This window comes from Anguilla anguilla, chromosome 4 (assembly GCF_013347855.1).
Source record: "Anguilla anguilla isolate fAngAng1 chromosome 4, fAngAng1.pri, whole genome shotgun sequence".
In the NCBI taxonomy this organism is placed as follows: Eukaryota; Metazoa; Chordata; class Actinopteri; order Anguilliformes; family Anguillidae; genus Anguilla; species Anguilla anguilla.
Genome location: NC_049204.1, coordinates 48,777,583 through 48,800,286, shown reverse-complemented (window position 1 = coordinate 48,800,286; position 22,704 = coordinate 48,777,583). Strand labels below are relative to the sequence as shown.

Below are 22,704 nucleotides of genomic sequence, written 5' to 3'. Positions count from 1 at the left end.
GCTACGGGATGGGACACTTTCTGTGGACCAACCGACCGACCGACAAACTAGAGCTATAGAGCTGCGGTCGCAGCTAATAAAGTAATACATATGTAGGATTAAAAAATGACCCCAGTCGGTTTGTGTAGGCTGCATGCAATGTTAGGTGAGGGTTAATTTCACATTCAGTCAGAACCAGCCACTATAATTATGTGTTACAGACCCCAGGCGAAAGTGAAAGACTGGTTTAGTTACCACATATCTATGTCCACATATCTTACGCGACACGTCCCTTCCTTGATTTTCCGTCAATTATTCCCTGAATGAACACGCTGAAAAGGTAAAATAAAATGTATACGGAAAATAATGCAAAAAGGCTACATTTTCACCCGAATGCCACCACAGAAATCAACAACTGGGAATTCAGGTTGTGTCACGAAAAACTGCGAAGATTATGTGAATTGTGTCAACGCCAAGCATTTTAGCTAGTTCACGTCTCGGTTCAGACTTAAACTACACGTTAGGCCAATAAATGGGACGTCAGAGATTTTGTACTTCCTGTCCAGAATTGATTAAACACGAGTTACATCGTCTCCTTGTAGTCCTGTGTGAACGAGACTATTTACAGCAGTGACTGCACGGAGATGATTTTACCATCGTCTACACCACGTGACACGTTAATCACATGACACGGGTTGTCTGGTGTCAGAGAGTCAGCTGAGATCCTTAAGGTAAGAGGAGCGTTATATTCAGTTATTTCTCATTATATATTTCGCCGTCTATGTAATTCATGTCATTGAGTGGTTTAGTTCAGGATTTGCTGAGAATACTTAACTACTTAGGATATTTGAGCGTTTGAATATTCTGTATATGATACAATAAGGTAACTTTGATATCAGCTGGTCCCCATGCTAGCTGTTTAGCAAGCTGAACTATAGCCAGCTAGTTGGAATCACTGCAGACAGTACACAAGCACAGGTTGTACGTGAGGAATTGACATTATTTGAATACAGTGTGCTTTTGGTAGTTACATGCTGTATAGCTGTTTTTTAAATTATTATTATTATTTACAAGGATGCAAATGCACGTACATGTCCTGCGGTCTAGCTAGCAGGTCTGATGCGTATGGCTAGTATAGCAAGCTACGAAGCTACGTTGCTAGTTTTACTTCTCAAAATTTCTCAGTTACATTTGGAAGGTATCCAGCTACTTTTACATGTCGTTTAAGACCACTCGTCTGCTCAGCATCGTGTAACGTAACATACACTGACAAAATGTATCACTGACCAACCATAAAGAATGCCCCCAACCTCTAGTTGTCACATATTCGGTGTTATTATATTGGATTATCCGAGAATTGTGTACAGATCACCAACAATTGAATTATGTTCAACAGCATAATTGCGTTATATTGACGGCGTGCATGGTGAGACTAAGAACAGCCTGTAAAAGAAACGTTAAAGTCGTGATTGTTTTTACAGAAGTGAACCTTTAACTTTAAATTACGCATGTGGCATGCTCATAGTGCCATTTAGTGTCGTAGTATCCAGTAAATTGCAGGGGAATAAGCATTAGCAATCTTACACTTGTTATTTTAACAAAATCAAAATGTTTTCTTAAGGCCATATGTTTGGTATTTTATGTACACTTTGTTCAGAGCTGCAATGCTTAGCATTTTAAGTGGCCTATACCAACATACCTAATGATGAAAAAAAAACCATAAGGCTGTATGAATCATATTTTTATACAGTATTGATGAGCTAATACTTGGCCACCAGTAGCCATAAGTATATTTCCACACAGTAACTGGGTTGAATTATTTTGAAATACATTACAATATATCCACTACTAGTGTTTATAATATAACATATATATTTGTAATATACAAAATGTAACTTTACATTTTACATGTGGTAAAATGATGTGTCTTTGGTTAAGCCTGTTTAATTGCACAAATAATACTATGCCTGATATGACTGAGCTGAACACTGAGAGTGCATCCTCTTATAACAGGGCTTCCCCCTGGAAAATATTTAGTGGAGGGGGAAGTGCCTCAGATGGTATGCAGCAGCAGCATGAAATGGTGAGCCATGACATTCATAAGCAAAGAAGATCTTGAAAAACAAATTTTGGTGATCTATTATGTTAAATGCCTAACGTGGCCAAATTCAGATGGCATTAATGTGTGGTTTACAACATTCACAAGAGTGAATATCGATGCTGTTTCCTGGACAATTATAATCGCATTATTGTTATTGCTCGTTATCCGGGTGAATGGTGAATGGTGTGCCCCAACCACGGTGCTTCTTCATCCTAGCTCCCCTGTGGTGGAACAAATTCCCCATTCCTCTGTGAAGTCACTGCCCATTTTCCATGGTGGTCTGAAGACGCATCTCTTCAGACTGTACCTTGACTAACTCTAACACTACTCGCCTGCAAGGTTACTCCCTATCTTGGATCACTGTCTTATATCACTTGTATCCTTGCATCTTGATCTTCTAGCACTTTCATGTTACACTTGTGTCTCCATCTAGCACATTTCTGTTGCACTTGTTCTATCATCTAGATGTTGTAGTTCTATCATCTAGATGTTGTAGTTCTTTGTAATATGTCTTGTAATCATGCCTCAATTCTAGTTTTCCTAGCCATAACTTTCCTGATATAGCTAGCCTATGCTTACTGTGTGAATTTGATGTTCATGCTATGGATTACTGATACTTAATGAGAATTGTATCTTATTGGACCTGTGTTCTGCAGTTGTTCCAGTGATTTTCATTATGCACTTATTGTACATCACTTTGGATAGAAGTGTCTGACAAATAAATAGTGATTATTGGAAATTTAGAACAAAAAACTGAGTCATTGTGCCATCTCTTCTCTCCAAGATCCTTCTAATATTCAGAATGGGTCTGTAACTTTGAGACTCATTTGAACCTACATTTTACTTTTAAAGTCTATTTTACCTTATATGTTAAGCTTTATTATGACAGTGCTGAATGTTTCTGAGATGTCGATGTAGCACATTCTCAGAAAGAGAAACATCTGCTGTGTTTGAAAGAGATCTGCATGATGCGGGGAGCAGCAAGTTTTTCCTTCATAGGATTCAGACTTCATACTTCAGGCTGTATCTAGGAGAAGAGACTTGCTAAAAGACTTGTCTGTTTCGATCCCTCTCTCTATTTTTTTCTGTGCTTTCCCCATTTTGCCTCCAGTTTTGAATGCCCACTCGTATACAGTCATTCTCACATTTTAATTTCTGCAGCTTATACGGGAGAGTGTACACAAGCACACACATTCCTCTGAAGAATGTGACATTGCCAGCTGATTCTTTTTGCACTATGGCCCATGAGCCAAGCTTACACAGATGTGCGTTGGAGGAACATGTGCAGCTTTAACAAGCAGACCGCAGGTGCCCTGTAAACCAGCAGGGGTCGCTAGAGAGTGATGAGATGTGAATCCTGGCCGAATTACCCCTCTCTAACCGTGGGGCAATGCTACCGCCAGTTATGCATCACTGCAGGTCTAGTGACCACAATCAGCACTAGCACAGTCAGAATTTGATCCCAGATCATGGGGCCCACCCATGCACTAGAGCAGTGCTTAAGATGAGCCACCCAGCAACCCCTGACATGCTGTTCTCTTGGGTCTATACTTTCCCTCAATGGGCCTCATTCACGAAACATGCGTGCAGTCACATTTCATCATAAACTGTGTGTAAGAAAGTTTCCAAGAACATTTAGGCATTCATAATTTTTTTCTTATCTGTATTTGTTCATGGCTGTTTCCTTATGTAAATCCCATGAATGAGATTGCGCGTAACATTTACAAACAGCCAGCATTCATCATCTCAAACACCTGGGATATGCACAAAACAAAGGTCTGCGCATGTGTTATTAATCTCATAGTTTTTTCATAGGAACGAAAGTAAGAATAATTTTGTGAATGAGGTTCAACGAATCCACTCTGTTCCCTAACGTTTGCATTTATATTTGCATTGTAATTCACTCTAGATAAAGGTGCCGGCTGAATGCTATTAATGTAATGTAAAGATTGTCCTGGTTTGTGATGGTTAGTAGTGGAGTTATCTGGAATATAAGGTCTATGTGTTATATCTTCAGGTCTAACTGCATGTAGCCTAGGCCAAGCCTATATGATTTCTCATTTCATCATTTAAAAAAAAAAAAACGTAGTACTGGAATGGGTTATTATTAATGATTGCTAGGGTATTGACCAGTCGATCTGGGTTATTATAATATTTGTTATTTTTTAGTCATGAAAGTTAGGTTTGTCTTTGTTTCCTTTAAAGACCCTGTGCATCCTCCCTTTTCTTACATTTAAATTGTTCCTTTAGTTACTAAATTACAATATATATATATATATATATATATATATATATATATATATATATATATATATATATTCTACTTATTAGACTTTGAAAAGATAAAAAAACCTCCTTTGATGTAAAACCTGAATTTCTTAATATAGCAGACTCAAAACTGGCTGGTCGTGTCAGTTCTGTCCTAATTATTTATGCATTCACTTTTGATTCACAGCCTGGGCCGCTCACTCCCACTGATCTGGATCAGCGCTCACTCCACGTAACGTCAATTGTTAGCTAACGTTAGCTAGTTATCATACGACCGTAATAATGGATAACGAGTACAGCAATAACAACATTAGAAATATTGAGCCGTATATATATGAGCCCATCGCTTACAGCCTACAATACAGGGCCCTAATGTTATAGGATAACCTACGTTAGCACATAGGCTAACACTATCTATTGGTTTTTTTGCAGCAGTAACGTTATAACAGTCTGGAGAATAAAGTAACGTTACACTCGCCAGCTAACGTTAGCTGTATTTACACAAGATAAGTACAGCTCATTGCTATGTTAGCAAAATTATCGATAGCCAGACGGCAAGTAAATTGGGGAGATGAGGTTAACGGTAACATTATAGTTTGTAGGCTTGATTCGATTAGCTAAAAGCAGAACGTCATCTAGCCCAAATGGATGCTTACCGGAACCGGTCCGTTTAACTGGTAAGCGTCCGTTGGGGCTAAGCATTATCGACAGCGGACTAAAGTGAGGTTAGGACGGCTAACATTATGATTTGTAACATAATATATCTCAATGTTAAGTAACTTTAACATTAACTGATCACATTAAGCAAAGGCTTAATTAGATGATCGATAGCATCAAAGCTATCTAGGATTTCCTGGTTGGGTTAGTTAGCTACGTTGCGTTTCATGCACATTGAGCTAGGTAGCATACGTAAAACGCCTAAAGTAAAAAAGACAAACAGACCTTATCCTGATCTTGATTGATAGTTGGCACAGCATCTGGCTTTAGAAATGTTGTCTTGGCAAAACCCACCCTCTTCTGTTCATAATTGTAGAATGAATCAGGGGTAAAATGTGTACTGCACAATTTTGTAACCTTTGATATTTCTAACTGTGTACCGTTTTATGTATAATCGATCCAGACCTTTCGGAGACTTGGATCTTTTGGCAAGGCGTGAAAAGATGCATTCCTATCTCTGCAATCTTTAATCACACAATAAGGCATTGTTGAACTGGATAGTTAATGTTAGCAGCAGACCCACGCGATATGTATTTGAGAATTTGGTCATGGCTTTGAACTTGGGAGCGCACACTACATAAATATTCATACTGGGTGAGTGTTTTGGCCACCGCACATTGGTCAATGCAAATTAGAAACATTTGTGACGTCACAAATTTGGTCTCAAAACCACCAATACCAAATTCTCCACCAGGCGGCAATGTCGAGCATTGTAGTTTTTAGGGGGAAAAAATCTAATTCATTACATACATGTATGAAATACTTTTAAAATCAATGTGTAAGTAAGTTTTTGGTGTTTGGTCATAATATAAGCATTTTAAAATCATGATTTTGACTGCACAGGGTCTTTAATTAATGTCAGAACATTCAGATGACCTTGAGCATGCAAGCTTTTCTATGTTATTATTATATATATATATATATATATAATGCCATCTTTCCACGTTAACAACCCGCATTGTTCTATTTCCACAAAGGTGTCTGAATGACTCCTTCCATTTGTGATGCTTTCTTTTATTTCTTGTGGTACAGTGGGCCTCTGCAGATTGATAAAGTAAACATGCTCACAGCTCAATAGCATCTTATCTAACACATCAAATGTATTCTTTTCTTTTCTTCTGTGCTTGCCTGTTACAGCACCTTTCCTGTTATAGCGTCTTTCATGACCGTCTCTCTGTGGTTATTTTTGTTGCAGTACTACAAACTAGAGTTCCCAAAACACCTGCTAAGAACACTGCATTGTTGAGAAGTTATAGTTTATCATTGCCCTTAGGAGATCCACTTTTTGTGGTTTTAGCCTGTAAAATTCAATGGCTTCATTCAGTTCTGGTAAATGGGAAGAAAAAGAAGATTTACTGTAAGTTTTATTTCAGAGTGAAAGAATAATTGTTGTAGCTACTAAGCATCTGACTAACTGTGAGATGTGCAACATTAAGGCAATTTATAATGTTAGCTGGTAGGCCTATGCGTCCAACAATAATCATTATTGGTATTAGCAAAAGGCATATTTAGCCCTTGGCCTAATGGCTGTATTTTGTCAGAGTGAAATAGAGCTATGATGGGCTTGGGATTTTTATTCTGCTGTCGCTCTGTAGGCTTCTCCGCATTCCAGTATTACTCTTCTGAGTTGGTCATTAAACTACCTAGTACTCCAGGATTACTTAGGAAATCACTTCACATTTAAAATCTGTGTGTTCCATTCTGCAGCACTGATTTAATATAGTTTGTGTGAAAGTAATCATGTTTTCATTTCATTGTTCGGGACTTGAATCCGTTTCATTTTCATGTTTAACCATTTGCCATTGCTCTGTGCAGTGTTTTATGGGCTACATGTTTTATTGCTGAAATAAATTTGAAATGGCACGCTTGTTCAGTGGTCTAATATGTCACAAACTATTTTCTTATTTATAAAATAAAAAATAAAAAAAGCATCCCGATTTTTATCCAGTGCAGAGAAAGCTGATCAAAATGGACATCCGAGGAGCTGTGGATGCTGCGGTCCCCACCAACATCATTGCTGCCAAAGCGGCCGAGGTTCGAGCCAACAAGGTCAACTGGCAGTCCTACCTTCAGTGAGTAGCCTGAAGCCCAGTCTGTCCCATTGTAGCTTTGAGACTGGTGGGGGTTAAAGGGAATGACAGGTGATCTATCACTGAGGCTTTTGTCATGGATGAATGGGGTAATGACAGCTTGTCATCTTTTAACATGAAAACCTGCAAAAAAAAAAAAAAAAAAAACCCAACGTTGATATTTGTGTGTGAAATGTCCCCCCTTAAACATATTTTGCACGATAGTGTTTTATTTTCAGTTATTCTTTTTTAAACAATTACATAAATTAAAATTTTATGGGTTTGACTATTTTTATGTTTGTTTATTGCGTTGGCCTCCTTCCAAAGTTGTGCTTATTTTGCACATGCTGGCCGTTGCGGTTTGAATGGAACACAATCTGAATATGGGCCTGGCTCTGTGGTCTGTATAAATAGGCAATTTGAATGCAGGACCCATGTATAGTTATGGATTACTTGTACTCAACCAGGATGAATGTGTAGTACAATTAATTGGAATTGATTCTTTTTTTTGTGGAAAATCTGGTGGCATCTGCTAAATATGGAACACTGGAGACCGACGAAGGGACTCAAATTAGTGACTCCTCATTTCTGTGTGTGATGTTGCTGCTGAGCTTAAGTTTAATGCAATGAATTGTGAATGAATAGACAGTAAACTGTTCTCTTTTTTATGTGATTCATGCCCCTGAGGTTTGAAGCTCGTGAATAATTTAAAATTACTGTTTAAATGGCAGCGGGGCGCACTGGCACACCAAGAAATACGCCGAGCGTTGGCCGACACATAGCTCTCGCACACATCGTCCTGTTATAGGCGTACATTATGCTACGACGTTCTCTGTCATGAAAGTGCATTTCTTATCTGAGTGTGGATGTGAAGGATGTCTTGTCTTCTTTGCCTGGCACTTCCATGGGCTTTTGGTTGTGACTCACTGTCTTGTGTATGTGTGTGTGTCTGCACCAGCCTTTAAATATACAGGATGAGAGTCTCGTGGCTCTGTGTCTCCCTGTTTCCTCACTGGAATGGCTCTCTGAGTAGCTTGTGCTTAAGCTATTAAGGTGCCTGTCATCTCCATTTTACAGCTGGCTGCACACGGCTGTCAAAGTTCCTTATGATTGGTGTGCTTGCTCTCTGTATTAACTTGCTGACCCTTACTGAGCACAGATGTTAAAGAAACTTAAAAAAAAAAAAGTCTTGACAGTGATTAGTTTGCAGGCCATTAATTTGTCTGTTTTCTGTACCATTTTCCCTGTTAATTACATAGAGTACTACAGTTAAACCTCTGAAGCAGACAAGTATTCTTCAATCATTTATTTAATGATTTACTGAATGAATTCGGCTAAGTGAAGTTTCTATAATGTAATACAGGTTCTAGTGGATGGCTTACTGATGTTGTGCTAGATAAAGAGGTATACAATTCAATTTCAGAGATTTAAATAGGTGATTATAATGCTTTGCTTGTTTGTGAGGGTAGGTGTTGCCAATTGAAGCTTTTATACCTGGAGGGAACAATGTTAGAAATGGCAGTGTCACTGCTTATGTCCACTCTGACATTATGAGAGCAAGGTAAATTCAGCGTAATCACATGCTGACATTCAGTCTGAAGCCAAGGTTTTATTCCTTCGGCAAACTTTAAATTTCATTGGCTCATTTATGACACAGGAGGTCTTTAAACGCATTTCCTAAACCACTGCCTGCTTAAAAAATGCCCATTCTGTATGTCCATGACATGTGTGTTTAAACCTGCCTGGAAACATACATAGTAGAACACATGTTTTGTGATCGGCATAACTCATTTCATTGTTAAAGTATTCCAGTTCTTGATTTGGTTGTTTTGTCTTGTCATAAACAATTACATATTTTAGTCTATGCTACATTTGGACGGATGATTAAATTTGGTATTTTAAACAGGCCATTGTGTGCAGTACTACCATTGTGTAGCCCGTGGTTTACGGTGTCATTTCTTTAAAATATCTTTCAGAGGGCAGATGATTTCTGCAGAGGACTGTGAATTTATCAAGAAATTTGAGATGTCTCATTCTGAGGCCAAGCAAGCTATCCTGACCACTGAAGGGCATCAGGTAAATCCTCGCCAAATTTTCGTGAAAGTGATTCTGAAAAGGCAGGGCCCTCCATTGAGTATTGTTTGAAGTGTACACTATTAACTCTGAAATGCCTATACTAATTCTTAGCCTAACTGTTGCATCTCAAACCATATTCACTGAGGGCCTGGTCCTGACTGGTGGAACATTATTAAGTGTTTTTTTGGCACTCCCCGCTATGCAGGATTTGGATGCATTTCAGATACACGCATCCTCACTTACGCTGAGAAACACTATCACTTAACTCCAAAATGGTTGGTCCATGCTGAGTTGCACAGAATGCAGTTAAATGAATTGGTAGAATGAATTAGCTAGTTCCCTATGCGGTGGATAGGTTTGACCTATTCATCACACTTTTGTTTTGTACTAGATTATAAAACTAGGTAAAACTAGGCAAAAACCTATACTAGGTCACACCATATCTTTTGTTCATTGTGATTATGCAGTATTATCTTAGGCATTAAGACATATTCATGATAGCCTTAAGAGACTTGCTTGTCCTCCCACTGTTTGACAGGACTGTTGCATTGTTTGTGAGAAGTGAACCAATGAGATAAGTGCTTCTTTGTTCTAGTGTGCGAAAACCTTCCTCAACCTCATGGCGCACATCTCTAAGGAGCAGACTGTGCAATATATCCTGACACTGATTGATGACACCTTGCAGGTAACATTGCTCATTCTTGTATATCACGAGCTCTCCTGGTAAACAAATAGTTTAGTTTATGCTTTGCATTTCAATATATTTACTGCATATTTACATTCTGCTTGCTCATGCTGTGTATTGTCACCACCCTTTCAGAAATTTTACATAGTGAAGTGGAGCTATTTTGCATAGAATGTAAACTATGAAGCTGCATTTTACGAGACTGAGAATGTTGGCAACTAGAGGCAAATGGGAAGCAAGCTTGACGTATAGACTGGAGTGCATCTCGGAACAGTTCCTGAAGTATGTGGAAATTGCTTTATGATAAACACAAAGAAAGTTTGGGAGTATGATGGAGCAATCTTGACTGGCCATAAAGCAAGCAGCCTGGCAACAGTTGGCACCAGTGTGACACCGTTTGCCAGAAGAATTATTGCTGTGGATGGATGCGTTTATCTTGCTAAATGCCGCATCAGTTTTGCTGATGGCCGATGATGGTGGTCCATGTGGACCACTGACAGTATTTCTTGCTCAAGTAAAAGTTGAAAAACGAATTTGACCTCTCGTATATTCACCGCTTCATGAGCCTGTCACTGGAGCCGATTAAAATGTAGACGGGGAATGGCTCTTAGCTCTGTTATAACTCTTCCTCTCCCTTGGTGACCGGTAATTAATACACTTCTGTGCTTTTTCTTTCTCTCTCTCTCTGGCTTGCTGTCTTTACATTTCATCTCTCCAACAGTCCTGTGTTTGTCCAGAACACTCCGCTTCCCTCATCTAATTTGTCACTGCTTCTCATTTAGTTAGGTGCTCTTTTGTGCTCTGAGCGTTTCAGGGTAGAAAAGTTGTCTTGATTGCATTGAAAATGGAATAATTAGATTTTTTCTAATAGGATTGGCTATGGGTTTTTTAATGTTTATTTCAGCAAATGAATAATGAATACAGTGCTGTTGAGCCGTGTTGGAAACCATTTGGAAAGTTAGATGACTATATATTTCTCCTTTTTTGCATTATTCTTTTTTCTTTACATCAGTATGAGATTTTGGAAGTACAGCTTTGCATCACACTATGAGTCTGCTTGTAAAACAACCAAAAGAATATTGCAACAGACTTTAATCTGAGCTTTCAGTTCCTCAAACTGTGTTTCATTCTGAACCACTCAGGAGAATCACCAGCGAGTGAACATCTTTTTCGATTATGCCAAGAAAATGAAGAACACTGCCTGGTCGTACTTCCTCCCCATGTTGAACCGCCAGGATCTGTTCACCGTCCACATGGTGAGTAGCCATAACGGAGAGGCCTGGCCTTTGGTTCTGTCACAACACACATAGCTGGGGTGACTCCTCTGTAGTCTGCTGCTGGTTGTAACTCTCAGACACCCAAGCTTATTTTCCCTCTTGCTTTTTGACTCATTATGTTAATCTACCATTAAATTTACCATCAAGCCTTTTTCAGAACACTTTCAGCAACACAAATAAACCATCCAACAGTCATTTCATTATATTGTGTGAACTGCAATGAAAGGCCCAAAACAGAAGAAAAAAACATAAGTGAAATTATTGTATTTCATTACCCACAGCCAACACACAATTTGTTCTTATTTACAAGACTATTTTATTTATGTTTAGGCATGAAAAAGCAATACAAAACATCACACAAAACATATTATATATTTGTATAATTTGAAGCAAGCCAAATCACAAACAGAACTGTGCCAGGCATCAATAAACAATAAATATCGTTCAGGAATAATGATGATGATGATGATGATGATGAAAGTGTTTTCTGTATGTGTTCTACAATATCTCACTCCCTTCCCTTCGATTGGTCAGAAACGCAGAAAGCAATCTACGTGTACCAATGGGATGTCGTTTTCAAATGCAGCTTTCCGATTGGTTCTACGCTGTTCTCCATCAAAAGTTACTGACTAATGCGACAATGTGACCGATGGCTCAGTGGGAATCTTGGCTTTTAAATGCATTTTGCCCAGTAAGAAATGTTTGTTTTATTGCTGTTTGATTAAGAGGACTGCTTCCCGTGGTTGGGGCACCATGCTCGGTGTCAGAGGATTAATGATGTCATTGACACCACATTTTCTGCCAGCTTGTCTGCCTCCGGTGGCTCTTTGCAATTGATAAATACTGAGATCCTCAAAGCAGGATTTGTGCTCAAATGCAAAAAGCTATTAATACTTTTGTGATTTAAAAATGAAAAAGATAATATAACTTTGTGTCTGTTCGGCACTGCTGCCATGTTGCCACTTAAATAACTGATTGGAATAACTGTGCTTGAGGAATCCCTACTAATTTTTGTTATAATGTAATTGCAGTTATTATGAGCCTTAAGGAGCTGCCTGGCTGAACCAGTTCCCCAGTATTCTGTAGAGGCTGGCGGGTGACACTTCATTTGCCTGAGGAGGTGCACTTTTCACCTGTCTGAAACAGCTTGTTACGGTGGGCGGGAGTCGACTGAGGAGGCATGTAAATGTCTGGGCCTGAAAATTGGGATGGCAGAGATCCGGGCGGGCTGCCTTATTACCACCTCTCATTAGATTACTCCCCCCCCCCCGCCCCCTCAGTGAGGGCATGAAGTGTGTTCTCTGGGACAGGTGGCATTGCAGGCTGAAGGTGCAGAGGAAGGTCACAGTAGACGCTCACAATAGTTGGAGTACATGGTTGCTGGAACAAAAATTAGCATTTAGATGAATATTCGGCTTTTGCTTTTTGTGTGTGTGTTTGTGCGTGCGAGCGTGCATGCATTGCGTGTGTGTGTGTGTGTGTGTGTGTGTGTGTGTGCATGCGTGGGTTCTTTGCAATATGAAAAAAGAACTGGGAAAACTTATTGGAATGAGATCAGGGTTTTGACATTGTGATATTGATTTGTCTACTCCACACTGTTAGAAAAGCTTTTAATTTGATAAACTTTTGATGAATTGATAAACTTATGTTATTCTTTGTCTCACCTAGAGATTACATACTTCTGCAGACTCACTATGATCACTCAGATGGTCATTAATAGCACGTGTAAAGCTGTGAATGTTCATTTCTCCATTTGGCACTAAATTAAGCTGTTTAATAGAAGTCTGTACAGGTCTCAACTGCCAACAGATAAATACATCCATAACTTGCAGCTTTTCAAAATGGGCTATTTGAAGGTTATTTAGTATGAACCAGCCTCTGATGTTAATTTTGTGGGTCTTTTGGAAGTGTCTGTAATAGCTTCAAAGGTAGCAAGTTGTTGTGTTGTTTAGTCTTTTCACTATATAAATTGGGGGGTGGGGGTACTTGAAACATGATTTGGTTCTTCTGTTTGATGAAATAGCTGGAGTCACAAACAGCCAGTTGTGCAGTGGGCATATAGAGACCGCTGAACCAGTGAAGGTTTCAGTCGTTATTTGTCAGGCTTCAGTGGGCCAGAGCGCTGGCAGAAGCTTCTGCTGCATTCTCTTTGGAACACCTCACTGAGACCCGAGCGTTCGACCGCTGACTTCTGTTTCTATAGGCCAGAGTCGGCCTCTTGTCTGCTTCTGTTGAACTGTTAAACATGTCTAAAATTAGCTGTGTTACAAGAACCCTGGCACAGTACAAGGGACGGTGCCACTTGAGTTAAAATGTGTTGTCCCTGACAGACAGACAAAGAAATAAAGTATGGCCAATTGAAATTGCATTGAAACATGTAGGTGTTTGGCTGTACTGTTATTGTTTATTTCTGATATTTGTCAGCTTTTATGAAATGTTTAATACAGGATATTCATATTGGTAATCAGTCAAGAAAGTTTTTTATGGCTTCTTACCTGCTGAAGAATGGGGGGCGGGGGGGGGGGGGGGCATAATGAGTACAGGATATGTCCCAATTGTGATTTGACTTTAACACAAGTCAAGTGTGCTTACAAAGGAAAATAAATTTATAAACACAAAGTGAAAAATATGTCACATTTTCCAGTGGGGGGCAGCACACTTAGGCATTCCTCTGTAGCCCCAATTTTGCATGAGTCATGTCCAAGAAATGACAGTTGGACATAGCTGTTGTTGCATATACTTCTGCAAAGGGATGAGATGGAGGAAACATACATTATGATGCAAAACATTTCGCTGCATTTCCTAGATTTATAGCATGTACAATATGGCTGTCTTATCTTAAATCTAGAGAAATGTTTAAATGTAATGCTATTTATCTAGATAAATGTTCTATAATCATTTCCTGTCAAAACTGAAGCCAGTGACACAGCACAGTAATAATTACAATAAATCCATTAAAATTTTATTTAGGTTACTTTTGTATGGAGTGTTACTTGACACATTTGGATTTTGGTATATGAAATGCTATGCTGCATTGAGGAAGATATTTTTTATTATGAAATGGAAACAGGATTTACGCTGAACTGTGTTTCCCTCAACACAGTTGTCCTGGTAATATACTGTCACATTGTTTTTAATCTATGTGGTCAAAATGTCACTACCATTTTCACAAAATGAAGTGGATCTGAAGATGACAGAAGCTTGTAAAAACACTGTTATGCTAGGGAGTATGGAAGAATGGCATGTCCTTGGAGTATGTTCTTCCTGTATTTGTATCAGAGCTGTACAGCGATTCAGTTTTTTGTTCATTTCTGTGTCATTGCTATTGCAGTGTAGAGAAATATTGATTTAATAATTTGAAAACATGTTTTCTTATAATGAAAAAACCAATAGAAAGCTTGGTACATGTAAAAAGTTTCAAAAATCAAATTTTATATTTTCTTTGTCACCTTTTAGGAGCTAATAGAAATTTGAACCAAACTTCTTTTCTGTGAGCTAATAAATAATGGATGGGAAGAATTTTGTGAATTTTGGATCAGTGTAGCTGGGGCTCAGGTGGCCTGGGTAGGTCACAATTTCTCTTAGAATACAGAGTGAATGTATTTCAGTAAAACACTGCATGTGTTCTGTAGTGGTCTGATCAATCTTAAGTTTGTTTGGGAATGCTAAATCGTCACAATGCATTTTTGTGGTGTTTTTTCACTCTGCCCAAGAACCAGTTCCTGTCGGTGAAATACGGTGATATAAACTTACAGACTCACAAAAGTCACAATACACAGATTACACAGATTGTGAACCCAAGATGTTTGTATTGAATGCCAAAAATGTGTTATGTGAACCTGTGCATGTGCTAGATTCCATTTTTCATATATACATTTTGTTGTTTCGGTTTTGTAAGTTTTTTGAACAAATTCTTGCAGTAGCCGTGTTTCCTGCCTTGGGAGACAAGCAGTTTATTGAAACTACAAACAGTATGTCCATAGACATTGGTGATAAAGAGTTTTTTGTAATTTGACAAATGCAATATTTTCAGTAGCTGTTCTGACAAAAATGCTCTGTCTTTACTGAAATAAAAGGCTACACATAGAGCTTTGTGCTTTGAACTTTGGATGTCTTTATTCATTACTTTAAACAGCTGTTCAGTGTGAGCAGCCACAGCCGTTTTGTGTCTAGTCAAAGTCTTTAGTTCTTCAGGTCTGCTGGTCCCTCAAAAGCTTTTCATCCTCAGTTCAATCCATCTGTTTTTAATGACTTCCCTTGTCCAGCAGCAGTGTTAACTGTGTGTCCAGTGGCTTAACTGTAGGCTAACCAACATGGTGACAGCCGATCCTGTTGCTTACTGACACCTCCATATGCTTTCTAATACAAACGGAAAATGAATTGATTCACAGAACCGATGCAAACCTGCATTATGCATCTGCCACAGTTATAATGATACACATGGCTGATATTGATTAGAAGTATATGTGTAAGTTTTGTGGTAATATTTAAAAACTGCTGTGAACTCGAAAAAAGGAAAATCGCCATAAGCATAATCACCATTAGTGATCTCTCTGAAGGCATTGGAGAGAGTATCCTAAGTGTTCAGTTCTGTGTGAAAAGATTCCCTTTTAGGCAACGCTGAAATGGCCGCATTAAAAGTCAGGGGAGTCGCTTGGTGAGAGGTGAGGTTGATTAGCCTTTTGGCCTGCGGCTAATGGACGTGTTCTCTGCTCTAGGCCGCCCGGATTATCGCCAAACTCGCAGCCTGGGGTCGGGAGCTCATGGAAGGCAGCGACCTGAACTACTACTTTAATTGGATCAAAACTCAGCTCAGCTCACAGGTATATATTCTTACAGCTTCCATTTACACAGTCTGCTCCTAAGCAGTGTTCTCTCTGATAGCACATCAATTAGCACATCACGTTATGCTTTTTTTTTTTTTTAAACTTAGCAAATGTCTGCATCACAACATCACATCCAACCTCAGAATAGAATTGAAACTGGTCTGATGAAGTCTGGGTAACTACCCATGTGTTGCTGGACTCTAATGAGAAAAAAAAAAGATTCATGAGTAAGCACTGGACTGCAGTGAATAAAAGAGCAAGCTATGTAGAGGCTGTTTGTGTTATTCTCACCACTGACATTGCCTTACATCATACTTGAATTTTGAGCCTTTCCTGTACCCAATAAATATTTTTTCTTTTTTAATCAGAGTCAAAGTAGTCCACAAGTGCCGCGGTCTGTTGAGTGCTGTGTTCTTCCTGTCTTGTAGTTCGCATAGCCTTATCTGACCCAGTGACTGCTAAACCACCTAATGGTTCAGCTTCCGCTTCTGTTCATCTTTCTGTCTTCTCTTTTAAATCCCTTTTCCTTTTCTCTCGATGATCTCGCTGTGCCCTCTACTTTTTAATTGCATGTATGGCATGAATGCTCATATATGTTTATGCTCATACATACATCACTCTGCTCCTTTTCAATCACAATGCACTCTGTAAGTTAAAAGGTCTTGCTCAAGAAGCAGTCCGAGCATATTTTGATTTTGACTGCTTTTAATTTATTTTTAATTGATCATATCTGCTAAATTCACAAACTGAGCTATTCCATTGCTCTCTAGACTCATTCTCTCTGCGTAATTATAAAGTAAGCAAATATAAATATTTTTTCATAAAAAACTAATTTGTTACACTTTTCTTCCATAGGTTGATGTGCTGATCTACTTCAATTATTTGGTGCAATTTGTTTTGGCATGGTTCGTTCACTGTTAAACAGGAGTCTGGGGACGCAGGAGCAAGTAAACGCAGGACCAAGTAAATGCCGGTCTCGTTTTTGAGACTGTGACATTTGCCATTAAACTGATCATACTAATCATTTCCTCCACAGGCATCGCGGTGTGATTGCATTGCAGGAAATGGTCTGAGTAGGACCACGTACCAGAGCAATACACCCGCAATACAACAGCAGTGCTTAGAGGGGCTCATACCACCAGTAAATACAGAGGGGGTAGTGCAGGTTACATTTCTCCCAATCCTTACCTTTTCCATCTGTCGTTAGAAACAGCATCCTGCAGGGGCAGAAACAGGAGCAGTGTCTCCCAGCGATGTAAGTACTTAATCTGCCCAAGTCTCCTGAAATTTATACTGCAATGAAACCCTTTCTAGTGAAAACCCTTTTCACGCCTTCTGCGTATAACATCCAGCTGCACTTATTCTCTTCCTTTCTCTTTAATATCCCTGCTGCTGTGAGGAGGCTCTGGAGCAAATTAACTGGGTATTTTGTAGGTTCTGGGAAAACGTCTCTCGAGTCATGAAACGATAATCCGCAATGAACACAACACGTAGTTGTCCATCAGAACGTCCTGTCAAATGGATTTAGGCTTGTGTGTTAGTATTCTGCGCTGACATGTTATCAGTATCACTTCAAAGGCGCTGATAACAGACTGATAACGCTTTTCCTTCCGTTTTTTACACTGTGTCTGCGGCTTCAGTGGCACCTCCTCCAGTGAATGTTTCCAGATTGATAGGCTCTAACCAACCATCGGTGAAGTGTCTGGGTAGAACTAGAGGGCACTGAAAGGAACTTTGCAAATGGCAAATTGCTCTTAGTTTACAAACCTACATCTTTTTTTATTATACACATTATAACACATGTTTAACAAGCAGGGTTTTGGGATACTGTACATGGCTTATATAATTTTATAAGGTTGATTTATATAGTATGTGCTAATAGCTATAACATGCATATTGATGCAGATTAATGTATGCATCTGTAACATTTAATTTTATAGCCAACCCCTGTTTGGTATTCTAACAAGCTAAATGTTGGAAATCATTAGCCAACCTCATTAGCCAACCGAACAACATTCAGTACTTCATAATTATGTTTTAAATTATTATCAATTACAGAGTTATTGCTATTAATCACGAGGTTGCTCACAAATGTCAAAGGCAAAGGCTGCAAAGTTATTATTGTGATATTTTCCCACGGCACCGCAGGACTGCCGCCGTGGGCTATGCGCGGCAAATTGTACTCACTCACTCACCACACTCACTCATTCACTCACTCACTCAGCCACTCACCACACTCACTCACTCACACACCACACTCACTCACTCACTCACTCACGGACAACCTTTGTAGGCGCACGCGCAGGAGGTGCGCTGTGGGTCTGGACGTTTTTGTGCTTGTTAAACAGTTTTTTTTTTTCTTTGTGAATCTAGAGAATTGAAAATATGAAATGGAAAGAACAAGCTAATTTAGCTGGTGCTCTAATTCATTTGCATGGTCTCTGGCATGTATCTTATTACTCTCTACCCTAAGAGTCAATGATGGATTATCTGTCAGCTTGTGGTTAAATGAGAAACATAAATATCAATTGAGGAATACAGATGTCTTCATGAATCAAGGAAATGGGAATCTAGTAAAAAAGGGAAACGGCTATAAAATTGTTTAAACAGTCGAATAGGGAAAATCAATGTCATACTTTTATATTAGTTTGTCTTTTCCTTTCAATGTGTCCTTTTAAATACACTTAAATATCTGCACATGTCTTCATACATACAATTGACTCTGCAACTAACAAGAAATTTGGAATAAATATGTGCTGGTTGAAATATGCGGTACGTTGCTACGGGTAAATGGTATATGTATATATTCAACGTATTAGTAGCTTTAATCTTGGATATCGGCAACAACAAAAAAAATCTTTAAATCATGTATAATTTAGTTGATAATGTCCATTTTATAATGGTCAGTAGCAGCTGTTTATTTTGTTAATTAAGCATGTTATTGATAGGTATTTTTAGCCGTCCACCTGTTTTTCACATCAGATTATGAATGGCAATTAATAGAGTAAAAGGTAGCACCAGTGGCCTGCCTGTTTTCTAAAAAATTGCAAATCGTTGGCATTTGCCCCCTATGCAACAACACCTTTGTAACGTCTTTCTGAATAGTGAACAGCAGGCAAACAGGACTTTCTCTACAAGCCACAGAACACATTGTCAGAATATGGCAAGTTAATTATCAATTATCAAGCAGCAATAATTAGTGCCATTTTGACAAGCAGTAAAGGAATTTTCCCTTTATTCTGTCCTTCCCAATAACCTCTGTCCTGATCTTTTCCTTTTTGCCTTTTTCTTCCCTGAAGGCCAGTAGCACATTAATACTATTTCATCATTTATGTAACACTCTGTTGCTCAGCTAACATCAAGAAATGCACTGTGTATTTTGTGCACATTTTGCACTCTTAATCCATTTGGTTGTGGTGCTATGAATAGCCTCTCAAACTTTGCTGAATACAACCCTCTTTTATTTGATAAGCAACGCTTAAACCATACGTTCACTAAAATAGGCATGGTTGGCCTTATCATTTCTGTCTTAATTCTTTAGCATCCCTACTTGAATAATGGGCTTTTGCTTTGTGCTTTATTTAAACACTTTTATTTAAAAACATCACTGTCTGTTTCTTTTGATATTCTTCCTTTATCCTTAAAGAATGCAAAATAGCCACTTATAAATAAATGAGGATATTTATAATATTCCCAGGGCAGGCAGAGTACTACACTTTGTTTTTAAGCTCTGCTTAATACGGCTAAGATATGCTTAATATGGTTAATAATTTAAGCTATGCTTAATATGGCTAAGATATGCTTAATATGGCTAAGAATTTAAGCTATGCTTAATATGGCTGAGATAAATAATACATCGGGCTTGAATTTTAAATGTCCAAGGTATATTAAATGCCTTTGTCCAGCCATTGGAAAGTTTCACAACTGTTCCTTCTGATTCACCTGCATAGGGTGATTTAAACCCTGTTTACCCCTCTAGTCATTACACTGTGAATGTGTGCGGTGTCTAGTCTACTTCCTTTTATTTAGAAGAAAGTATTCTAAAACAAGGCCACTCACAACTGAAAGGGTCCTCAAAGGTTTGATTTAATTAAAAACCCGAAGCAAAATTATATTCTTTTATAAAATATCATAATAGCAATAAAATAACAAATCAGTGATGAATGAATTGTGGTTAGACAACAATGGAATATATGGAAATTTACTGTACACAACCCTCTGTTCAAGGCCTATAAATATATAAACTCTCTATAAGCATCTATAGCTATCTACTTCAGATTTTTTGAGGAAAAATACAACAAGGTTATCTTTTAAAATTCTTATTGGTTTCTCTTCCATGCCTATCTAATTAGGATATTTCTGCCTGAATACTATTTCTCCACATCCTTTCTTCTTTTGTTTCCTTTTGTCCTTTTGTTTAATGCATATCCTCTTGGAAGATGAACCTTGAGGCAGAAATTCGTCATTAAGCTAAATTTATTTTTCCTGGGGAGATGAGGCATCTTCAGTGTTTTCCCTTCTGTAAATGCACTCATTTCAGTTCTGCTTTCCCTTTCAGAGCTCCCAGTATGTTCAGTGTGTGGCTGGCTGCTTGCAGTTGATGCTCAGGGTTAATGAGTATCGATTTGCCTGGGTAGAAGCTGATGGTGTCAACTGGTAAGGCAGGTTTTTTTTCTTTTTCTTGGCTTCTTTTTACTTGTTTTTACAGTAAAAATGTCACTTGGGGAAAAAGCTAAGCGATGTGGTATATATAGCAACATATAATCGAATCTATAAATGTTTCTGTGGAAACAAAATCAAAGTATTGCAATGGCCAGCTCAGGCTGCAGGCTTTAACCCTGTCAAAAACCTGTGACAGTCCAAAAATGAAAATTTCGTGGGTCTTGAAAGTTTCAGCATGAAGGGATGTTTCAAAATTCCCTCGGGTGTGTTTACCGACCTTATAAAACATCATAAGAAAAAGGTCTGTGCTGTTGTCATTGCAAGGGGAGGCTAGGCTAGTGTTTATGACAGGGTGGCGCTAATGGTGAAACCTGTTTCTTTTTGAAACAGCATGCTGTATAAATTTTAAAAAATGTTTTATTTAGATTGAGACAATTGAATTATTAATACAATACAGTATTTGCCACATGGGAAGATTAGAATATATCTCGTTAATGGGGGTTGTAATGATTTTCTTCAGCCTTTTGGTACATCTTTATCAGTGATACCAATAAGTCTGGACTGATCTTGTGTGCATGCGTGCGACTAGCGTAAAGCAAAGGCAAGGCTCTCCTCTTGTTTTCTCAGCATCACCGCAGTGCTGAGCAGCAAGTGCGGCTTCCAGCTGCAGTACCAGATGATCTTCTGCATCTGGCTGCTGGCCTTCAGCCCCCAGATGTGCGAGCACCTGCGCCGCTACAACGTGGTCCCCGCGCTGTCCGACATCCTGCAGGAGTCCGTCAAAGAGAAGGTCACCCGGATCATCCTGGCCGCGTTCAGGGTGGGTCCGGGCGCCGGCGCGTCCCCCCCCGAGGGGATCGGTATCCTAGGCCACAGCGAGGCGGCGCTGCCGGGGATTACCCGAACTGATGAGACCGCAGACCAACACGTGCATGCTAATGCTGCGTTTGATCCTGCACTGTCATGCAGTGCACATGCACACACATGCGGGAGGGTATGGTTATGGAATTTAACTGTAATGTGATGTAATATAGTATAGTGTAATATAATATTATATTATATAATATAATGCAAGGCTCACAGTATAGATGTAAAATTTAATTAAAAGGACCATGCATAATGCAAACTATTTAACATTCACCACTGCAAAGTTAAAATCCTGCAGGCTTCTGAAGGGGGCCAGTCGTAAAACATAATTTCACTAAGTATTCTATTCAGAGTGGGTGTAGGATCCTTTGGCAGTGCGGGATGCATTAGGGGGTTGTGCACCAAGAGGGGCCTGGCGTTTTTATTATTTCCTCTTGGCCCGGTGTGGTCACTTTCCCCAGAGCTGCGTAATGCGATGCATGAATTATGTCCTGCATGGCAGCATGAGGCGGCTACTCTGTTGCAGTGTTAGCTCCGACGTACGTCATCTGCGCGGCAGTAAATCGCTCCGGTTGAAAGGAAAACAATAGCGCTTAAGCCCCAGGGGGTCGGTGGACCTGATTGGCTTACAGCAGAGGAATGCGAAAGAGAACGCGTAAATTAAAGTGTGCTCATATCTGGGAGGGTCGTGGGCGATGATTTGTGATTGGGCTTTGGTTCGCAAGCTTCCGGCCGCATTCTGCCCTCTCTTCATTTTCATGGGAGGTAATCTGAATACTCTGCTGCAGAGTGGCTGTGTGTAAACATTTCACTGGATGTTATTATGCTTGATATTGGATTGCTGCATTTTCAAACGTAAGCGTGGTGCATCACTCCAAGCTTGTGTTTTCCATTTAGATAACACTCCCTGTCTTACCCCTTTAATATCTTCCCGGTTTTTATGAGTATAGGTTTAATTAACAAATGAATCAAAAACATCAGACAGTATTACTACACACTGGCTACAAAGGAAATTTTATCACCTCTTTCACTGTACATTACAGATTTGTATACAAGTCTTTTAATGAGTTCGCCATATTCATTGATGTGCGAGCCTGGGACTTCTTAAGGATCCCAATTAATAGAGGTCATTTTGTCTGTGCCATTTAAAATGATAGTCTGTTCTCCCTGGAAAACG

At 39.1% G+C, this 22,704-nt stretch overlaps 1 protein-coding gene across 3 annotated transcripts in view; it reads left to right on the top strand.

Annotated features, from left to right (window-relative positions):
- The first annotated feature begins 557 nt into the window (after nucleotides 1-557).
- The window catches only part of LOC118225822 (V-type proton ATPase subunit H), a 58,819-nt gene continuing 36,672 nt past the window's right edge, over nucleotides 558-22,704 (top strand). Inside the window, exons 1-10 of one of the 3 annotated variants that reach the window (XM_035414807.1) lie at nucleotides 560-710; nucleotides 2,297-2,419; nucleotides 7,014-7,137; nucleotides 9,111-9,210; nucleotides 9,806-9,895; nucleotides 11,038-11,151; nucleotides 15,891-15,995; nucleotides 17,206-17,253; nucleotides 20,557-20,654; nucleotides 21,288-21,480. In XM_035414807.1, the coding sequence (XP_035270698.1) occupies nucleotides 7,034-7,137; nucleotides 9,111-9,210; nucleotides 9,806-9,895; nucleotides 11,038-11,151; nucleotides 15,891-15,995; nucleotides 17,206-17,253; nucleotides 20,557-20,654; nucleotides 21,288-21,480 (852 nt within the window). In that variant the 5' untranslated portion in view covers nucleotides 560-710; nucleotides 2,297-2,419; nucleotides 7,014-7,033. Of the gene's footprint in view, nucleotides 711-2,296; nucleotides 2,420-7,013; nucleotides 7,138-9,110; nucleotides 9,211-9,805; nucleotides 9,896-11,037; nucleotides 11,152-15,890; nucleotides 15,996-17,205; nucleotides 17,254-20,556; nucleotides 20,655-21,287; nucleotides 21,481-22,704 lie in introns of all 3 variants that reach the window. The other 2 variants (XM_035414808.1, XM_035414809.1) reach the window with 2 other exon arrangements.